The 19,264-nt window shown below is 36.9% G+C and overlaps 1 protein-coding gene across 1 annotated transcript in view; it reads left to right on the plus strand.

Moving 5' to 3' along the window:
- tyw1 (tRNA-yW synthesizing protein 1 homolog (S. cerevisiae)) overlaps positions 1–18,493 on the plus strand; it is a 107,077-nt gene extending 88,584 nt beyond the window's left edge. The window contains exon 18 of the mRNA XM_073817712.1: positions 17,340–18,493. Within this exon, the coding sequence (XP_073673813.1) occupies positions 17,340–17,561 (222 nt within the window). The 3' untranslated portion in view covers positions 17,562–18,493. The remainder of the gene's footprint in view (positions 1–17,339) is intronic.
- Positions 18,494–19,264: the final 771 nt, after the last annotated feature.

Here is a 19,264-nt window from a genome sequence, read left to right on the forward strand (position 1 = left end):
CATCGCCTATATAATTATTTAATATTGTATTAATTTCTACAGAGATGATAATCATATCTATAGGAAGCTTTAAATTATTACTTAACGAAATAAAACAAATTGAAAACAAAAACTCGTTTATGTAATCCGTAAAGATAAATTTCTCTCTCAAGGCGTCCAAAAAGGTATTGTACTCGAGGAGCGGATATAATATTCTTGATACTTCAAACTTCCATGTTCTGTTCTATAAATTTTGAGAATTAAAAAAATCAGGCTCTCATGAAATCTTTGAAATCAATCTTTGTATGGCTAGTTTATTCAGTTATTCAGTATTGTTGTGTTTCCCCTGTTTTATTCGTTTAATATTCAGAAACAAGTGCCTTTTTTTTTTCAAAACATTTTTTAAAAGAAAGAATTCAACCCTCCAAAATTTTGTTTGCCTATGTCACAATATGAGATAAATCCAGCCCTGTAAATGATGCTGATTTTTGTTGCCAAATTGGTTTGGAAGCGTTGTTGAATAAACAAGTAACGTTAAACTGAACTTTTATGCCTGTATGACTGACAATTTTATTGACCACTGAGAAAGCATTGATTTGGTAAGATGATGGTTCATACCATGTAGAAAAATTACATTTTGAAAAATAGCTTAGATGTAGTAAACTACTTTTGCCGTGTTGCTGCTGTAGCTTAGCTTAGCTAAGGAATGGGAAACCACTACAACACTGTTATACGTCATCATACGTTGTCGCTAGTTCTTAATGTTACATCAGAGGACATGCGCCGATGTTTATCACACATTTCAAGATGTTGAAAAAAATGTTGTAGCGTTGCAAAAAGTACAAATGTACGGTGTACGCACCGTTCATTCACATGTACACATATGGCCGTAAGCAAAACAAACAATGCGTTATCACATGCACGGCAAATTGCAAATCTGTGGTGTAGTGGTGCCTTGAGAAGTGGGTAAATGCTTCATTTGTGTACAGCAAATTGCTGGAGTTCGAAAATCAGGAGTTAGGCAAAAAAGTGTGAAAGAGTTAAATTTTTGGAGTTTATTCTTTAACTTTCACAACAGTTTGTGTTACGGGATACTCCCTGGCTGTGTTGTATTTCGGAGTTCATTCATTGGTGTTCAGGGGCACGTTTTAACAATAACGTTACATCAGGAGCGCGCCATGACACGAGCCTGGTTCTGCCACACGATCGACTGATGAAGTTGTCTACTTCGTCATGAGGTAGGTAAAAAACTAACTCCAAAATGTTCTTTATCTTCTGACAGACAGCTGATTATAGCTGTTACGTTAGTGTACTGACGCCAATAACCGCGGCGAACTTTGTGTTGAATGAATCTCCGATGCAAAACATGGCTGTTTTGAGCGGACTTTTTTTCGATGTGAACAAGCTAATATTAGCTTACGTCTTTCTGTTCACCTTATTTTTTTGTAAACGAGTGTTTTGCTGTCAAATTTAAGTTGCGACTCGCTCAAGAAACATTCTGTTAAGCTTCCATAATGTCATGCCGACGAGACGAGGTAATATCTAGCAATGTCAGTAAACTGAAGTGTCTAAGTCTAACTTTACCCTGGCTAAAAACGATCATAGTTTAGCCATGAACGTGTAAAGTAATGCCTGCAATGTTTTGAGTCGTAACGGCTAACGTTACAAATGTTTTAGTAGTGACTCGTGACCTATGAGAGTTCGTGGCTTTCATATTAAACATTTTGCATTTTCAATCACACTAACAGGTTGTTTTAAATTACATGTTTTCTCTTCATTGTCAGGATGTTGACAGAAGTGCTGGATGGAGGGAAGTAGTAGTAAAACTGGACGAAATTTGTTTCTCAGATTTTCTCAATTCAGGTGAGTTATGTGTTTAGTAATCAGTTAATAAAGAGTAAGTGACTGTAATTTTATGATTTATTTTGTAAATAACATGTTGTTGATGTTATTGTGTAGTCCAGCAGAAGTTTTTGAGATAAAACAACACTGAAAAAAGATGACCAGGGCTCAGCTGATGTACTACATGTTTTCTTGCTTTTTGGATGTCAAAGGACTGGTAAGTATTAAATAATACTTCAAAATGTTATTGAAAAAAATATATATTTTTACATTTGTCTGAACGATTATCTTTTCTTAAAAAAAAAAAACAATTTCTTTGTGACTGAAGAAAGAAAAGAAAGACATGAACCTCTTGGATGACAAGCGGGTGAGTAAATTATCTGTATTTTTTTGTTCTGGAAGTGGACTCTTCCTTTAATGCCTATTGTTTATAAAGGGATGTTTATCTTGTGTTTCGGTCATGCCAAAGTATTGATGACCATCATCTGGCCACTAAAGAAAACCCTCAGCCATATCATCTTTCCTCAGGGACATCAAAAGCACAGGTTTCCACCTTTTACATCGTCTTGGACTGAGAAGTTTCGCCTTGTCAGTCATGTGAAACCTTGGGTATTGTTGAAGAGCTGTTCAAGTAAAGTAAAGTATCATGATGCTCTGTCCAGCCTGTACATATTTTTTTTTAAAGACAAATGTATATAATAATGATATAGGTAGAACTGAAGTCAAAGAACTGAGAGCAAGGCAGTTGAACAAGCAGTATTCTTATTTAAGCAAAATGTTAAGTTCTGTCCTCTGTGCTCCATCCTTCAGCTTTCAGTTTTGTTTTTATTCAGGCGCCTCAAACTAATTCATGGAATGTATCCTGGTATCACTGTGGAGTTGTTTCTTGTTACTTCATCTGATGTATATCTACCTCTGGTTACACAATACTACTGCACTATTTTATAATTATTCAGGTTTGATTTTATATAATGCAATGATGTGTTTTTGACTATGCTGTATACAGTTTTACTAAACATTTCTTGTTGGCACTGCAGACATGTATTAAATGTAAATGTTTTGCTGTTAGATTTTACAGTATTTTATGACAGCAGTTAATTTCAAAGTGTTTACATGCATGGAATTTCAAAATCCAATCTATGTATTTCCTGAAATAAAAGCAGCTAGTTGAGAGTATGGCTTTCAGTGTAGTCATTTCCACATAAAACATATTGTGTTTACCCTAAGAAGTGTTTTTAACACTGGTTAAAGAGTTTAAATTATAATTAACTAAATTTTAGAGTTAAAATTACTCTCCAAATGATTAATATTTTAACTCCAGAAAGTGTTAAAATCTAACTCTGAGAAAGTGTTAAATTCTACTCCATTGAATTTCCTTTTGAACTTTCAATTTGAGCGCATTGGTTTACTGGATCCTTGGACTGAAATGTTTACAGGGGTTCACTGGTTTAAGAAATTTCAGATGGTAAAAATCTGCTTCTTTTTAATTGTAAGGTATTTTTTTTTTTTTCATTATTATGTACTGATTTAAATGACTGGGGTGTGGGAAATTCCCTCGCCACATGGCCTTCCATGTTTCTAACTTGCAGTCAAGTGTATATGACATAAAAATATATTTTGTAATATCAATCAGTGCAAACAGTGCTATCTGCTAGCAAACTTTAGCGATTTTTTGCAAACGTTTATTTACAGAACAACACCATAAACACAAACACAAGATTAAAGGTAATATACATATAATGAAAAATTGTCATAAATATCCTTATTAATGGCAAAAATTACCTATATTTATAAGTCTGCTTGCTCGAGTGAGCAGGCATGTTGGAAAATGGAAATTTCTCTTAGCCCTTCGTTTGAAATGAGGTCCCGAAAATTCTTTGTTTGGAGGCCTATCTGGCCCTTCCCCTTCCCCCTACCCTTCCAACCTAACGAGAAATGAGACACCCCTAGCACTTCACCCCCCCCCGGAGCCAAGCCAGCTCTTCTCACCTTTATTCATAGGTTGGGGGGAAGGTGAAAGGTGAAATGGCAAGTTTAAAAGTGACACGAACGACCCTCATTAACAATTGTGAGGTTAGATGTTTGAAAGGTTGTGAAAAAAATGGAGGCACCAGTGCAATCACTTTTTTTGTGTGAAAATAAATAAATAATTTCTTCATTTTTGCTTATAAAGGTATAGGAGTAATACATCATTCTGACCTGTAACGGGTCCATTTTTATTTTAGTGCACTCACAATAGCCTATAAACAACTCATGCGTTTATAAAATAAAGGAAAACAGAAGATGCGCTTTCTGCCGTCTGTTCTTGAACATCGCTTCACAATGAACAAAAGCTTTAAATTACCACTTTAAAACGAAATAATTCAAATCGAAAATAGAAACGTTCATTATGTAATCTGTAGGCCTAAAGATTTAAAGATATTTCTATATAAAGGCACGTCCAATTTAGAAATGGCGAGAAATTTTTCTATTTATCTCCATTATTGATGAATGTCTAAAATATAAAAGTAAGGAAAAGCCTAAAACAGGGCTGATTATATTTATTTTATAATTCTATTAAAATTATAATGTTATAGAATATACTATAAAATAATTATAATTACAAATTATACTGGCATAGAGTATATGTAAAACTTTAATAATTGTAGCTGCTTATATTTTCAGATTTTATGTTTCTCTGTTCTATATATCTTAAAATTTAGAGGATTTGCTGCAACGCAATTTTGTCCGATATGCAAATTATTTATTAGCCTATTAGTATTTTAATCCATAAAGCAAATGCTTTAAAAACACCTTTAAAAAATACTATTTTTGCATCCAGATGCTTTTAAAGAACTTTTCAATATACATGTTATCTTATATCTTAAATGAACTTGTATCTTAAATGTAAACCATGATTTCGTTGTATTCCCTGTGTAACGAATCTCTTACTTATAGCTACATTTTAGGTGCGTCTGAGCTTTGTTGTTTATGATTTTTTTAAAAATCAAGAGTTGCGCGCACTCAACAAAACTGACAAGACTCATTTGAACGCTTCTGATAGACATTGCATTCCTAACCCAACAGAATCGTGTGTGGTTCGTTATAACACTGTAAAAACGCCTAAAAAGAATTACGGTGCAGATTATCTGATCTTAATGTAATGCCGCAATTTACATTTTCTATTCATTTTCATTTTATTGTCAACAGACGTAATATATTGATTTTGTTTGGGCAGGGGAATATGTCCAATTTAGTGGCATTTTTTGGCCCCAGGTCAAGCCTTCCCCAGCCTTACACACGCTCCGCCTATGATACTAACTATATATATACCCTTAGAATATATAGCCTATATATACCCACTTAGAATAATTTTCTTCCCGACCCGACACGCTAAATTTAATTCTCATTTCCAGAATCTCACATTTAACCATTTGGAAACAATGTCGAGTATAAAACTTTTTTCGCAGTACATCCATTATATTTCCATGTTCCACTTTTAAGACGTATTACAGCCCTGCATTTTAGTCCGTCAAAGATCAAATGCGGGCTAAAATTATATTTTAGACATTCAGTGGTGATTTAAAAAAAAATTGCAGCGCTGGAGGAACCACGAGACCAGGCTACCATGACGGTCCTGTTAGCAGCATTGAGCGCACGTTCAGCACAGCTTGGAAGGGTTCCTTGTTTAAAGCTTACCACAAAACACTGGCAAAAGTAAATACCATGACTGTCTAATAGTAAGGAGATATTTTAATTATTTATTTAGAAACTACTGTTTTCTGAGTCAGTGATGATGCAGTTAACAGTCCTCATATCCTCGTTGGACGCGCGCCTTTAGAGAGAAATGCATCTCTATGGACTAGCTACATAATAAAAACAGTTTTTGTTTTCTATTTGTTTTTTTCGTTAAGTAGTAATTTAAGTCTTTCTACATATTTATTTATCATGTCTGACAAAAAAATAACGGTTAAATATTTTCCACTGAAAAAAAAATGTAACTGATCGAGCTTGAGCCTTCATGTCCTAAAAATGTGTTTTGCTCTCTCCGCACAAACGATTGGATATGCACCTAATAGCGCATATTTATATCTATTATTATTTATTTCTTTTATTTTACATCTATGGATTTTAGTTTAGCCAATTCGTGATTTGAGAAGGCAAATTGAAAGAGTAGGTCAACTCACTGTCTGCCGCTTGGTCTTTAAGAAACAAAAAGCTTACGTTTAACGAACAAAAATGCTCCAATTTTTTTTTCTAAATTAACTTAATAAAAAGGAAACGAAATTATAAATACTTTGCCGTTACATACAGAATGAATTACCGATTATGGCGCCAGATATTGAAACAACAGACATAAATACTGTCCAAATAGCCCTCTTTGTGCAGGGCTTGGCCACAGAATGTTGTTCCTTGCGCCACCTGGTGGATATTATATGAAGCGCAACAACGTTTTAAAAAAACCTAAAAAAGCCCCTGCAGGCCGCCGCGTGGCGACGCGTGCTGAATTGCAGGCTGCCGCGTGAAAAAAGACGCATTTTTAATGGCCAGATCTGTAAGCCTCAGGCAACAGGGCTGAAGTGGAGAGAACAAAGACGCAGGTCTTTAGGAAGTTTTATTTATGCACAGGCATCTTCCTATTTTTTTTCTCCTCTTCTTATCATTAGAAAAAGCAGTGAAGACTTAGATCGTTACACTGTAAAAAGTTTTCACCAGTTTCAACTTAAAAACTTAAGTTTAGCAGCTGCCTTAAAATGTTAAGTTAAATCAACTTAAATCATTTAAACTCACAAGTTAAATCAACTAATTTTGATTGTAATAAGTTAAAATGACTTGTAGTTTTAAGCTGATTTAACTTAAAAACTTTTTTAAGTTGAATCTGGTGAATACTTTTTTACAGTGTACTCCGTTGCTCTTCGACTGAAATTACAAGCAAAAGCCACACAATGTGGCATCGTATCAGTATTTTATTTTCCAAGATGTGTATTCCGAGTTGCAGTAAAAATAGCAACAGGAAGCGGCAGTAGCTTATCGAGTGCAAACATTTTAAACATCATCAAATAATGGCACCCCCCCCATAGTCCAAAATATGTATAAAACAATGTGGATTTTTTTTTTTATAATTTCAGTCTTTCATGAGATTTCTACTACATATTTCAGTAAGAGACATCATTTACATTATATTAAGCCATACAAGTCTTTATTCCCAGGGTTCCCTTTAAAAACAATTAAACAAACATATTTGGCACTTGAACGTCAAACCTTGTTGATTCCTGTACATCATGTGAACAAATGTCATAAGATGTCATAAGGTGTGAGAGCTAGGCAAGGTTACTTGGCAACCTTTGTCCTTTTTGAAATATGAAAGCTTTTGGACACCATTTAATTTCAGAATATAGAGAAACATCTAAAATATTGTCCAAAATGTCTTTTCATGAGGGTATAAGAAGGTAAAATATCATCTTTCGTTGGTGTTCCATGAGGAAAAATCAATGACAGAATTTTCGGGTGAACTATTGCTTTAAAGTGTTTTTCATTTTTTTTTTTTTTGGACAAGAAAACATCTTTCACTCCACATCTGACCCATTTAACTCTATATTGTGCTTTGTAAAAAAAAAATTATGGTACAATGATAATTTTAAATCATTTTTTGACCCCTTTTCCTTGCAGTAACTGATGTCTTAATACTGCCTCAGACATCTCTTGTCCTTCCATTTCCATGTTGTTTACTTCCTTTTTCTGAACATGTTCCTCACTTATTAGCTTGATTTCTATATATCCCATTAACTCATTCAGCTTCTTTTCTCTCTTCAGACGTGAAGAGCTCTCTTACGTGCAATAAGGGACTGTAACTGCACGTGTCCTCCTGTTTACATCCTCTGAAACCCCTCCATTCATTTCTTGTCTCATCATGCAGAGCTACAAACACGATGGCTGCAAATGAGCTGTAGTAGTGGAGAGTCGTAGTCATTGTGAGTGCCCAGAGCAACCTCCACTCAAGCCCACACAGGCATGAGAAGGTGCTCAGTCCTCCACCGCCTGACCATTAAGTGTTTGGGAACAAGGCGAAGAGGTTTGTTAGTGGGCAGCTTTAGGAGGCTGGATGTGAGACCTAAGAGGATAGTGTGCCAATACAGTAATAACAGCATCAAAAGACTAATGAATGATTTTGCACCATTTGTGTGGATTATACAGCCCTTCAGCTTCCTCATGCCTTTATGAGCCAATTATATTATGATTAGATGTGTGACGTCACTCTTTGTTGGCGGGGATGCATCTCATTGTCTACTGAGGAAGATGCAATAGGGTATAATGTGAAAACTTCAAAAGCAAGCTTCCATTTTATCCAAATGATCCTGACTTCTTTGCAGTCTTCAGCAGTCATACTGTCTTGCTTCTGAAATTCAAATGACACTGTGATAAAGCCAGTCGCCAGCACTCAAGCACTGAGCTGCTTTTCCTTCCTCTGCAAGGTTTTTGTCCCTGCCTTATGCATGTTAAAGAGCTCTCTTTGCATTGCCCGTGACAGACGTCTAAATGAAAAGGCATTGAATTCGATGTGAAAATTCTTTCCTCATCGCGTCACTGCCGACCGCACAGGGACTCGCTCTCGGCTTCTGTTTGGCTCGGCCGTGACTCACGAGGGTGCTAAAAAGGCCCATTGTTCCTGTAATAAGAAGCCATTTTTCACATTGGACCTTGGAAGGCCACCGACAGTATTTCATTGCATTGACTTTGTTTAGCTGCCGCTTTCGTTTTTTCCTTATTTCAGGGTTGCAAACATTCGCCCTTTATCTGCGGTGTTCTTGACGAGGTAAGACCCTCTGAATGAATTTACAGCTCTTCACTGCATGGAGCTGACAGCTAATATTCTCATAAAGTTAGAGTGCTGTTTCCTCATACAGCCCTCCCTCTCTCTCTATGCTCTGAGCTAGAAGAAGGAAATAAATTAAAGCATGTAAAGCAGGGTTAAATGAGGATTTAAATCCATCAAGAGTTTTACAATAGAAGAAGCTTGATTTTAGAATACTTTGTTCATCTTCAGAACAAAAATTAAGTTGTATTTTGATGAAATTCGAGAGCTTTCTGACCTTGCATAGATGCAACGCAACTACTGCGTTCAAGGCCCAGAAAGGTAGTAAGAACATTGTTAAAATAGTGTCAAAATGTGAAATCAGTGCTTCAACCGTAATGTTATGAAGCTACGAGAATACTTTTCAAGCACAAAGAAAACAAAAATAACAACTTTACTTAGTAAAGTTTAACTTAGTAATTTCCTTCTCTTTTGTGTCAGTCTTCAATGCGTTTTTCATATCAGACGATATCGATAATTTTCACGATAAATGTAAAAAAAAAAAAAAATCTTTCAAGTTTCAAGCCAGATTGTTGCTCCAATGTGAAAGTTGTAAAAAGCAGACTATTGTGGTTTTAAACTATTCTTTATGATCAGAACATGTCAAACACTTCACGTTTTTGGATTCTTTACATTTTTGCTTGACAAAATAAATAAAAAATGGCAAGAAAAAATAATTTATTAGTTCTACAAGTTTTAATGACTAGTATTGTTTCAAATCAAGAAACAAATCAATTGTTCCTTAGAAATACACATTTGATAGTAGCTTGAGTTAGGATGCAGATGTAGAGTTATGTTTATTATCAAAATCGGTAATATCGGTAAAAATTGTAGCCACCTCATTTTTATATGTGATCCTGGACCACAAAGCCTGTTATAAGTGTATTTTTTTTTTTCTCGAAATTGAGAATTATACATAATTTAAAGCTTGATAAATAAGCCTTCCATGGATGTGTGGTTTGTTAGGATAGGACAATTTTTGGCTGAGATAAAACTATTTGAAAATCTGGAATCTGAGGGTGCAAAAAAAAATCTAAATTGAGAAAATCACCTTTAAAGTTGTCCGAATTAAGTTCTTAGCAATGCATATTACTAATCAAAAAGTAAGTTTTGATATATTTATGGAAGGAAATTTACAAAATATCTTCATGGAACATGATCTTTATTTAACATCCTAATGATTTTGGCATAAAAGAAAAAATTATAATTTTGACCCATACAGCATTATTTTTGGCTATTGCTACAAATATACCCCTGCTAATTAAGACTGGTTTTGTGGTCCAGGGTCACATATGGTAAAATTTAATTATTCTGACTGTTTTGAGGTTTTTTTGTTTTTTAAATGAACCTTTTGGTCTTCCATAGTAGCATACATTTAGATCATGATAATCATAGTTAAAACCACACATATAGCAACTGAATACCATGATGAAAATGTAATATGGTTTGTATTTGTATAAAAAACAGTAGTCTAAATACATTTAGTATAAATGCACAAACACTATATCTTAATCACAAATCCATACTGTAAGTATATTCCATTACTTGTCCTTCACTATATTTAATACATGTCTACATTAATAATATAATAAAATTCGATACGAATACCCATGTTTCTGACACAATACCATGGTGCAGTTAGTGCTACTACAGAAAATCTATAGTAAATGATGGCGATTTGTAGAATAAAAAGCCTTCTAACTGTATCGTTGTGCTCAGTGTCTCTCCTGTTTGTCAGCGCTGTATCATATGGCTATAAAGTTATTTGTCGTCTTCGCTGAATTCAAGCACTTCACACTGGATTTCACAGCACTGTTTAGTGCTCGCGTGACCGAGGCTCATCAGCGAGCGAACCAGGGTTGCCAGGTTTTCACAAAAAAAACTGTCAAAATCTTCGGACATGTTTACGAAGACTATTTTATCGTCTTCGTACATCATGTGTCTTCCTCTGGTACTCATTCGAACGTGAGTTGAAGACTGAAACGGAAGAGAACAAATTGTTGAATAAAGTCGCTATTTTAGCTTTCTTTGCACACAAAAAGTATTCTCGTAGCTTCATAACATTCTGGTTGAACCACTGATGTCTCATGGGCTATGTCTTTACTACCTTTTTGGGCCTTGAACGTGGTAGTTGCGTTTCTGTGTATGCACTCGGATTTCATCAAAAGTATCTTAATTTGTGTTCCGAAGATAAATGAAAGTCTTTCGAAAGCATTTGGAACGACATGAGGGTGAGTAATTCATGACAGAACTTTAATTTTTGGGTGAACTATCCCTTTAAATAAATACATACAAGCGTCCTGTGATATTCTGTTTAGTAGATATGGTCTTTGAGATATTTTCTCCCTTTTATCATCCTGCATCATTTAGAAAATTAATAGCACGGCTATCCTCAGCAAGCAGAATGGCTTAGTTATTCATGTCCATGCGCAGGGCAAGTTATGAACCAAAGTTTTAGTACTTACTGTTTACTTTCAGCCCTAAGTATGAGCAATAGTAATAGAGATGCTTGCCTTAGTAATCTTCACTGATAAAAGATGTAGCCTAGAAGCATATTGCATTTTTTAAAAAGCCTTAGCTGGCCCTATGAACATTAATTTATTCGTAAACAAGATTACCCATTTAAACTTTAAAGTCCCAATAGTCTCTCAGTAACTCCACCAGAGTACAGAAGCCCTGCAGCACACCATACAGACAAGACCGTCATTAATTTTGGGGGATGTTCATAGTGTTTAGGGAATGAAAGAGCGGCTGCAATCTGCATTGGGTGATGTGGTGTCCCAAAACCACATTTGCATAGTGACTTCATATGTTTAGTGCTCCCAGTTAGCTGCACAGAAGCAATTTTACAAACGAATGAAGCCATAAAGTGCACTCTCTCAGTGGCATGACCATCTGTTGGCATGGCAGATGTGGATAGTCTTGCACTCCGAAAATAAAAGGGCAGCCAGTTTCCCTTTCTAACATGGCGTATAAAGTTCAGTATTCCTGTTTTTTCTTCCATTTTGGACTCTACTTAAAGAAGAAAAAATACTTCCTGAATGAAAAATTTCCTGATATTTTACTTACCCCCATGTCATCCAAGATGTCTGTCTTTCTTTCTTCACTCGAAAAGAAATGAAGGTTTTTGAGGAAAACATTTCAGGATTTTTCTCCATATAGTGGACTTCCGCGGGGATCAATGGGTTGAAGGTCCAAATTGCAGTTTCAATGCAGCTTCAAAGGGCTCTGCACAATCCCAGCCAAGGCATAAGGGTCTTATCTAGTGAAATGATCTGTAATTTTTTTTAAGAAAAATACAAATTTATATACTTTTTTTTTAACTACAAAATGCTTATCTAGCACTAGTTGAACCACTTGCTTTATGTAATCATGCACATGTGACGTAGGCAGAAGTACCACCTAGTGTTTACAAAGAAAGTCAAACGCCCTTTACAAAAAAGGTTAAAAAAAACAATGTCGGATGATTTTGAAGTTGAAGGAGAAATCCGAAGTACACAGACAAAGAACTAACTGTGCATGACTTTTCCAATGTGAGTATGCATTGCATGAAGACACGCAACGCAGAGCTAGTGCAAGGTGAGCATTTGTGGTTAAAAAGTATCTACGTTTTTATTTTTTTTTAAGAAAAAGGTGATTGTTTCGCTCGATAAGACCCTTATTCTTCGGCCGGTATCATGTAGAGCCCTTTGAAGCTGTATTGAAACTGCAGTTTGGACCTTCAACCGGTTGGCCACCACCGAAGTCCACTATATGGAGAAAAACCCTGTAATGTTTTCTCAAAAATTTTTATTTTTGGACTGAAGAAAGAAAGACATGAACATCTTGGATGGCATGTGGGTGAGTAAAAAGTTATCAGGAAATTTTAATTCTTGAAGTAAACCTCTCCTTTTAAAGAAGCTACTTTGAAACGTTAGCTTGCCAAGTTAGAAGTTATTAATTTATTGTTCAGTGATATTTATCTGGCACAATCAAATGGAGATACTGATTAATGTTACAGCATCAAACCTAATGTGTTGATTATGTTGTGTTAATTAAATCCATTATTAGCCATTTATTACCATATTGGTAAATATTGTGCAATTACTTTGTCTCCAATTATCACACTGTACATTATATTCTTGTAATGCGTAAATACACTTAACATTTCAAATGATAGAAAGAGGCCCAGTGTTTTTATTTGTTGTTTTTTTCCATTAAAGTGAACAGTCTTCGTCAAAGTTAACTGGACTTCCCTACACTATTCAGGAGAGAGATGAGTGATTTGGATAGTTGCCCAGTCACCTTGATCAATTGTAACAAGTGTAAACAAGCTAGTAGCGATGCTATTTTTAGTTACTCCCCAACATGTAGTCTCCTAATGTGAGTAATATAGGGGAACGCTGAGCCGAACCGCATGCATGTAAGATTGACAGGAAGGGGACAAGATCTTTAAAATGGTTGGGGATGTATCCTTGGCCTTCCCGGAGAGAAATGGGTCCCATGGGAGCCTTCATCTTCTGACTGCCGAATATCCGTGAGAAGGCTATAGAGTGATTCACCTCAGCAAATTACTCCGTAATGAAAACATGCAGCTGAAATAGAAGTTTCCCAAGAGGATGCAAACTGCTTAAGGCCTTACAGACTGACTGCAGAGATAGCTTTTGAGGCTGCCTCTAGGTAGCTTCAGGTAAGCAGCTAAACAGAGTTAATATGACACAAGGACAAAGATTGCATTCTTGGCACTGCACTAAGAGGAAGTGGTGGCCTTGGTGTTTTCAGTAGTGGGAAGGTGGTCCACGTGACCAGGTTATCTTTGAGGCGGCAGGCAGCTTTCAGCAAGTTGGACAGTTGTTGTCCTCAAGAGATCCTGCGGTGGTCTGATCCACTCTTGACAGCTTTGTTAGCTTGGACAGAGTTTGTCCTTGGATTCTTGCAGTACTCTTCGGGAACTGTCCAAACTACTACTTTTTCCAAGTCCTAATTTTAAGGGTTGGGTTGAGTTAGGGTTAGTTTTGGGGGGCAGTCATGGCCTAACGGTTAAAGAATCAGACTTGTAACCCAAAGATTGCGGGTTTGAGTCTCGGTACTGGCAGGGATTGTAGGTGGGGGGAGTGAATGTACAGCTCTCTTCCACCTTCAATACCACAACTGAGGTGAGACCCTTGAGCAACTGCTCCCTGGCTGCCGCAGCAATATGGGTGTGTGTTCACAGAGTACAAATTCAGAGTATGGGACACTTGGCCACACATCACTTCCTTTCCTTTCCTTTTCAGCTGTTCTGGTTCCTGAAGTCTTGACTTGAAAGCATGCTTCCCTTGAAAGAGTTATACTTACTTTCATGACTTGTCTTTCACTCTAAAACGCTTTTTCCTGGACCCTAGTCTTCAGCAACCAAATCGGGCACCTCGGCAATGTCCTCAGAGCAAAATATACTACAGCTGAATTGATTTTGTGGCAACAAGGAGGTTTTGGAAAGAAAGGGCATGTCGAGAGATGGGAGAAACAGAGTCTGGTGCCTGTAGCTGATTGCATCACCATGCTGAGCATGGATCACAGTGCAGCATCTCATCAGTGCAGTGTGAAATGTAATCAGTGGAGCTCCCCACTAGGACTCTTTATGCCTGTGTGTCGGAGAATGGTTTAGATGTGCTGATGGAAATTGATTAAATGTATAGGGTGAGAAAACAAGCAGAACTAAGCTGTGCCTACACTCTCACATAGAACCAAAGCTTTGGAGTCAAGATTGGGTAAGGTTGATTGAAACAGAAGGTTTACTTGAAAGGACCAGATGAAGACCATAGGTCTTGCATCTCAACTTGAGTTCATGAATTCTACTTTTAGCAAGTACCCTGCCACCACCTATACTTGTCATGAAGATTGTTCAGTGTCCTGTTTGATATCTTGTGATTCCAAAGGGTGTTGAAGAATGCTTAATTTGCAGCTTCGCTCTTGATGTCTACTTGAAAGAGGACTTCAAAGACTGAGGGTGTCATTTGGGACAAGGATACAAATGTCTTTTTAATGGATTTTTAAAGGATTAGTTCACTTCCAGAATAAATATTTTCCAGATAGTTTACTCACCCCCTTGTCATCCAAGATATTCATGTCTTTCTTCAGTCAAGAAGAAACTAAGGTTTTTGAGGAAAACATTCCAGGATTATTCTCCATATAGTGGACTTCAGTGGTGGCCAATGAGTTGAAGGTCTAAATTGCAGTTTCAATGCAGCTTCAAAAGGTTCTACACAATCTCAAGTCATTTTCAAAAAATAAATAAATATATATATTAGGGGTGGGCATAGATTAATTTTTTTAATCTAGATTAATCTAGATTAAATCTTGAAATTAATCTAGATTAATCTAGATTAAAATGGCTAATTTAAATTCTGCTGAAGGCATTCAGAATATGTGTGCTACCCAAATAATGACTAAAAGTAAGTCTTTGAAAACGGGTTTCTCAAGCCAGGTGGCGCATTAGACCAGGCGCTCATCTCCTGTTTCCAAAATGCATTACAAACTGCTTGACAATTGCATTTACAACACAATTAACTATACAAACTTGTGTAACCAAGTACTTCTGCGCAAAAGGCTGTACGACGTGCGCGTTCCCGTAAAATACACAGGCGCGCGGGTATGGATAGCCTATCTGCGTGCATAGTCTTCCAATAAACTGCGTTGGTTTTAGAAGCGTCAATTCAGTTGTTGCATATAGTTTAATGTCTTTATTTCGGGATTATCAAAGTAAATTATAACTCAAACTTGAGATTTTACTGGGGCACAGCAGATTTTCACTGGGGCACGTGCCCCAGTAAAAAGGGTCTAGCAACGCACCTGCCCTGAAGCGGCTTCATAACTGCATCCATGTCTGCGCGTCTCATTTGATGTGGTAATTTCACAGAAGTTGAAGACTTGTTCTCGCCCCCTACAGTGCAATTCAACTAGATATACGTCATCCGCGCTAAAATATCAAGGTGAAAGTCATCATATCTTGCGTAGTGTAGACCCAGCTCCCAACCCAACTTTGAGAATAGATTAACGGCGATATTTTTTTTTATCGCGCGATATGAGTCTCACGTTAACGCAGCACGTTAACGCCGATAACGGCCCACCACTAATATATATATATATATATATATATTAGTGGTGGGCATAGATTATTTTTTTAATCTAGATTAATCTCACTGTAATCTTGGAATTAATCTAGATTAAAATGGCTAATTTGAATTCTGCGGAATGCATTCAGAATACGTGTGCTACCCAAATAATGACTAAAAGTAAGTCTGTGAGAACGGGTTTCTCAAGCCAGGTGGCGCATTAGACCAGGGGCTCATCTCCTGTTTCCAAATTGCATCACAAACTGCTTGACAATTGCATTTACAACACAATTAACTATATAAACTTGTGTAACCAACTATTCCTACACTGCATGTACTTCTGCGTAAAAGGCTGCGTGACGTGCGTGTTGCAGTTAAATACACAGACTCGCACGGGCATGGATATCTGCGTGCATAGTCTTCGGTTAAACTGCGTTGCTTTTAGAAGCGTCAATTCAGTTGTTGCATATAGTTTAATGTCTTTATTTCGGGATTATCAAAGTAAATTATAACTCACGCACGTGCCCCAGTAAAAAGCACCCTAGCAACGCCCCTGCCCTGAAGCAAACCTGGCGGCTTCATAGCTGCATCCATGTTAGCACGTCTCGTTTAATGTGGTAATTTTACAGTAGGCATACACGCAGGTTCGAAGACTCGTTCTCGCCCCCTACAGTGCAATTCGGCTAGGTAAACATCCGCGCTAAATTATCAAGGTGAAAGTCATCATAGCTTGCGTAGTATAGACCCAGCTCCCAACCCAACTTTGAGAATAGATTAACGGCAATATTTTTTTTTATCGCCCGATAAGAGTCTCACGTTAACGCAGCATGTTAACGCCGATAACGGCCCACCACTAATATATATACCTTTTAATCACTTCATGCATTACGTAGTCACATTGAAAAGGTCTCATGTGTGGCATAGGCAGAAGTATCCAAACCAGTGTTTACAAAGCAATCATGGCAAAGAAAGTCAAGCATCCTTTACAAAAAAGCAATGATGTTGGATGATTTTAAAATTGGGAGGAGAAAACAAGTTTTTCGCCCTACCCTATCTTTTTGAACCAAAGTACAAAGACAAAGAACTAACCACGCATGATCTTTCCAACGTGATTTCATAATATGTCAAGTCACGGACGTGCATCACAGAGCTATGTTCTTTTTTTTTTTTTTTTTTTTTTTTAAACGACATTAAAAATGCAATTTGGACCTTCAAACTCATTGAAGTCCACTATATGCAGAAAAAATCCTGGAATGTTTTCCTCAAAAACCTTAGTTTCTTCTTGACTGAAGAAAGAAAGACATGAATATCTTGGATGACAAGGAGGTGAGTAAACTATCAGGAATTTTTATTGTTGAAGTGAACTAATCCTTTAAAGACTACAGAAAGTTCCCTGGAAACAACTACTTTTGCCCTCTTCCTCTGATTCGCACCTGCCAAGTTGCCAGTGTGCATGCTTGGAAAACACCACCAGGCCTCATTAGTCAAAATGAACACCTGTCAGGCAGGGAGACTCAGTTCAATCTTCACCTGTGTGTCCATTTTTGTGTTATTTATTACAGTACTCTATCACCTGCTGTCTTTCTTACCTCTTTTCTTTCCTGTGTCTGCAGTTCAAAGTCAACGGGGAGTGGTGGACGTGGATTGACTACGAACGCTTCCAGGAGCTCATTCAGGAATACGAAGAGAGTGGAGGCACCAAAAGCTTCTCGGCAATGGACTATATGGCCAAGACCCCCACCTGGTCCATTTTTGGTGCCCGAGAGAGGGGATTTGACCCATCAGACATACGCTTCCAGAGAAAGAACAAGACCAAAGATATCTCAGGGTGTTGATATTACTGTTGCCTTCCTACTTAAAGTCTGTAGAGGTATTTGTATTTTAAACGACCTGATTGACTGCACCTAGGATTAAGACTTTTCTTTTTATTATTTTAGCCAAGGCTCAGTTTGCTTTCTGAGACTTGCCCTAGGGATGAAATTCTGGTTAGCATATTCTTGCAGATGCTCTTTTTTTCATGCTTTTTAATAAATGTTAGCTGCTGTTTTTAGTAATGGTCACAGTAATAAAGAATTTCATTTCCTGAATTTTTCAATCCTGAATAGCTGTGGTAATACCGACAGGAGAACAGAAAGAAAGAACAAGTGACTTGAATTTAAGGCTTCTTTTACTCATACCACCTTAGGGCCTAAATTTAGAGCCCACAAGAGGAAAGAACGGCAAAGGAAAAATATCACTTTAGTTAGCTACGTTAATAACATGTCACCTCAAACAGTGATTTGTGCGTTCTTTTAGACGTTTAGAGGGCAGTTGAGTCCGATGGGACTTTGAATGGAGCGGTTCTTACGGGTCGGTCCATGATAGAGCTGAAAGCTATTTGGAATAAGAACTGCACCATAAATATCTATGTAACAACCAGTCCATTAAAATGTGAAATTGCAGTTCTTACCTTTTGCATTGCTGTTGTCGTGGGTATTTCTACACAAAATTTAAGTCAAATGTCACTACCGGTTTTGGTTTTCATTTTTTGTTTGTGTTATTATCATTCTTTGCCTTTTTTTGTCTTGCCAAATGTTGGAATGCAATTATGAACCTGTTTGTCCTTATTGGATTATGCTGATATTGTAAATACACACTCAAAAGGTATCTAAAACTGCATTATGTGCTAGGTATTCATGCACATGCAGGTGCATTGCAAGCGAAAATGGGTTTTGTTGTAACTGCTTTCTTGGCGTCTTATTATTAAAACTGTCTTTATGCTGTTCTACAGGGGTTTGAATGTTATTGTAAGAAAAGGGAATGTACTTGATGCTGATTGAACTAGGTCACAGCCGATTCAAAGCTCTGCGACTGTATGATGCGGTTTTGAGTGATAGATGAGAGGCGTAATATTCAGACCAGACATTGAGTTCCCTGCTTTGTCCCTCTGTTCAAAGTAGAGTCAACTGCGTTCATCTGAAGTCAAATTGGGATATTTCTACTTTATTTGCAAATGAAAATGTGCTCCATTATAGTATTTTTTTTCTCAGATCCACACTTTTATGACACTTTTTTGTAATGCATGGCTAACAATAGCTGGAATCATATTCTTAAAGTTCACTAAGACTTTACTTGTCTCTGGATTCTGACAAGTTAGCTAAAGTTGGTGTCCACTGAGAGCACTTACAGCTGAAAGTTCACTGGATTTATCAGAATGTTTCAGCTACGCTTTTGATCCCAGCCTTTTAAGTGCCTTGTCTTCTAGTTGTTTAAACATAACAGAAACAGAGAGATGTGTAATGGTCTGTGACAAGTGACAGAAAAGCTATTTCACACCGCTGTGAAAAGGTGCTGTGCTGATCTAGGCTAATGTGACACACTGTCTTCCTCATGCATTTTAGTCAATTTAGCCATCCCGAAGGGAATTCACCACCCAAATACACTCTTTTTGTGGTCTATGAGGGCTTTTTATTCTGAATTTAATTGAATTCAAGTTGTCTTTTGATTTTTGCAACAGCATTTATGAAAGATATTTGATTTGGATGCTTTTTCCTTTGAC

The sequence above is a fragment of the Garra rufa genome, chromosome 14 (assembly GCF_049309525.1).
Source record: "Garra rufa chromosome 14, GarRuf1.0, whole genome shotgun sequence".
NCBI lineage: Eukaryota > Metazoa > Chordata > Actinopteri > Cypriniformes > Cyprinidae > Garra > Garra rufa.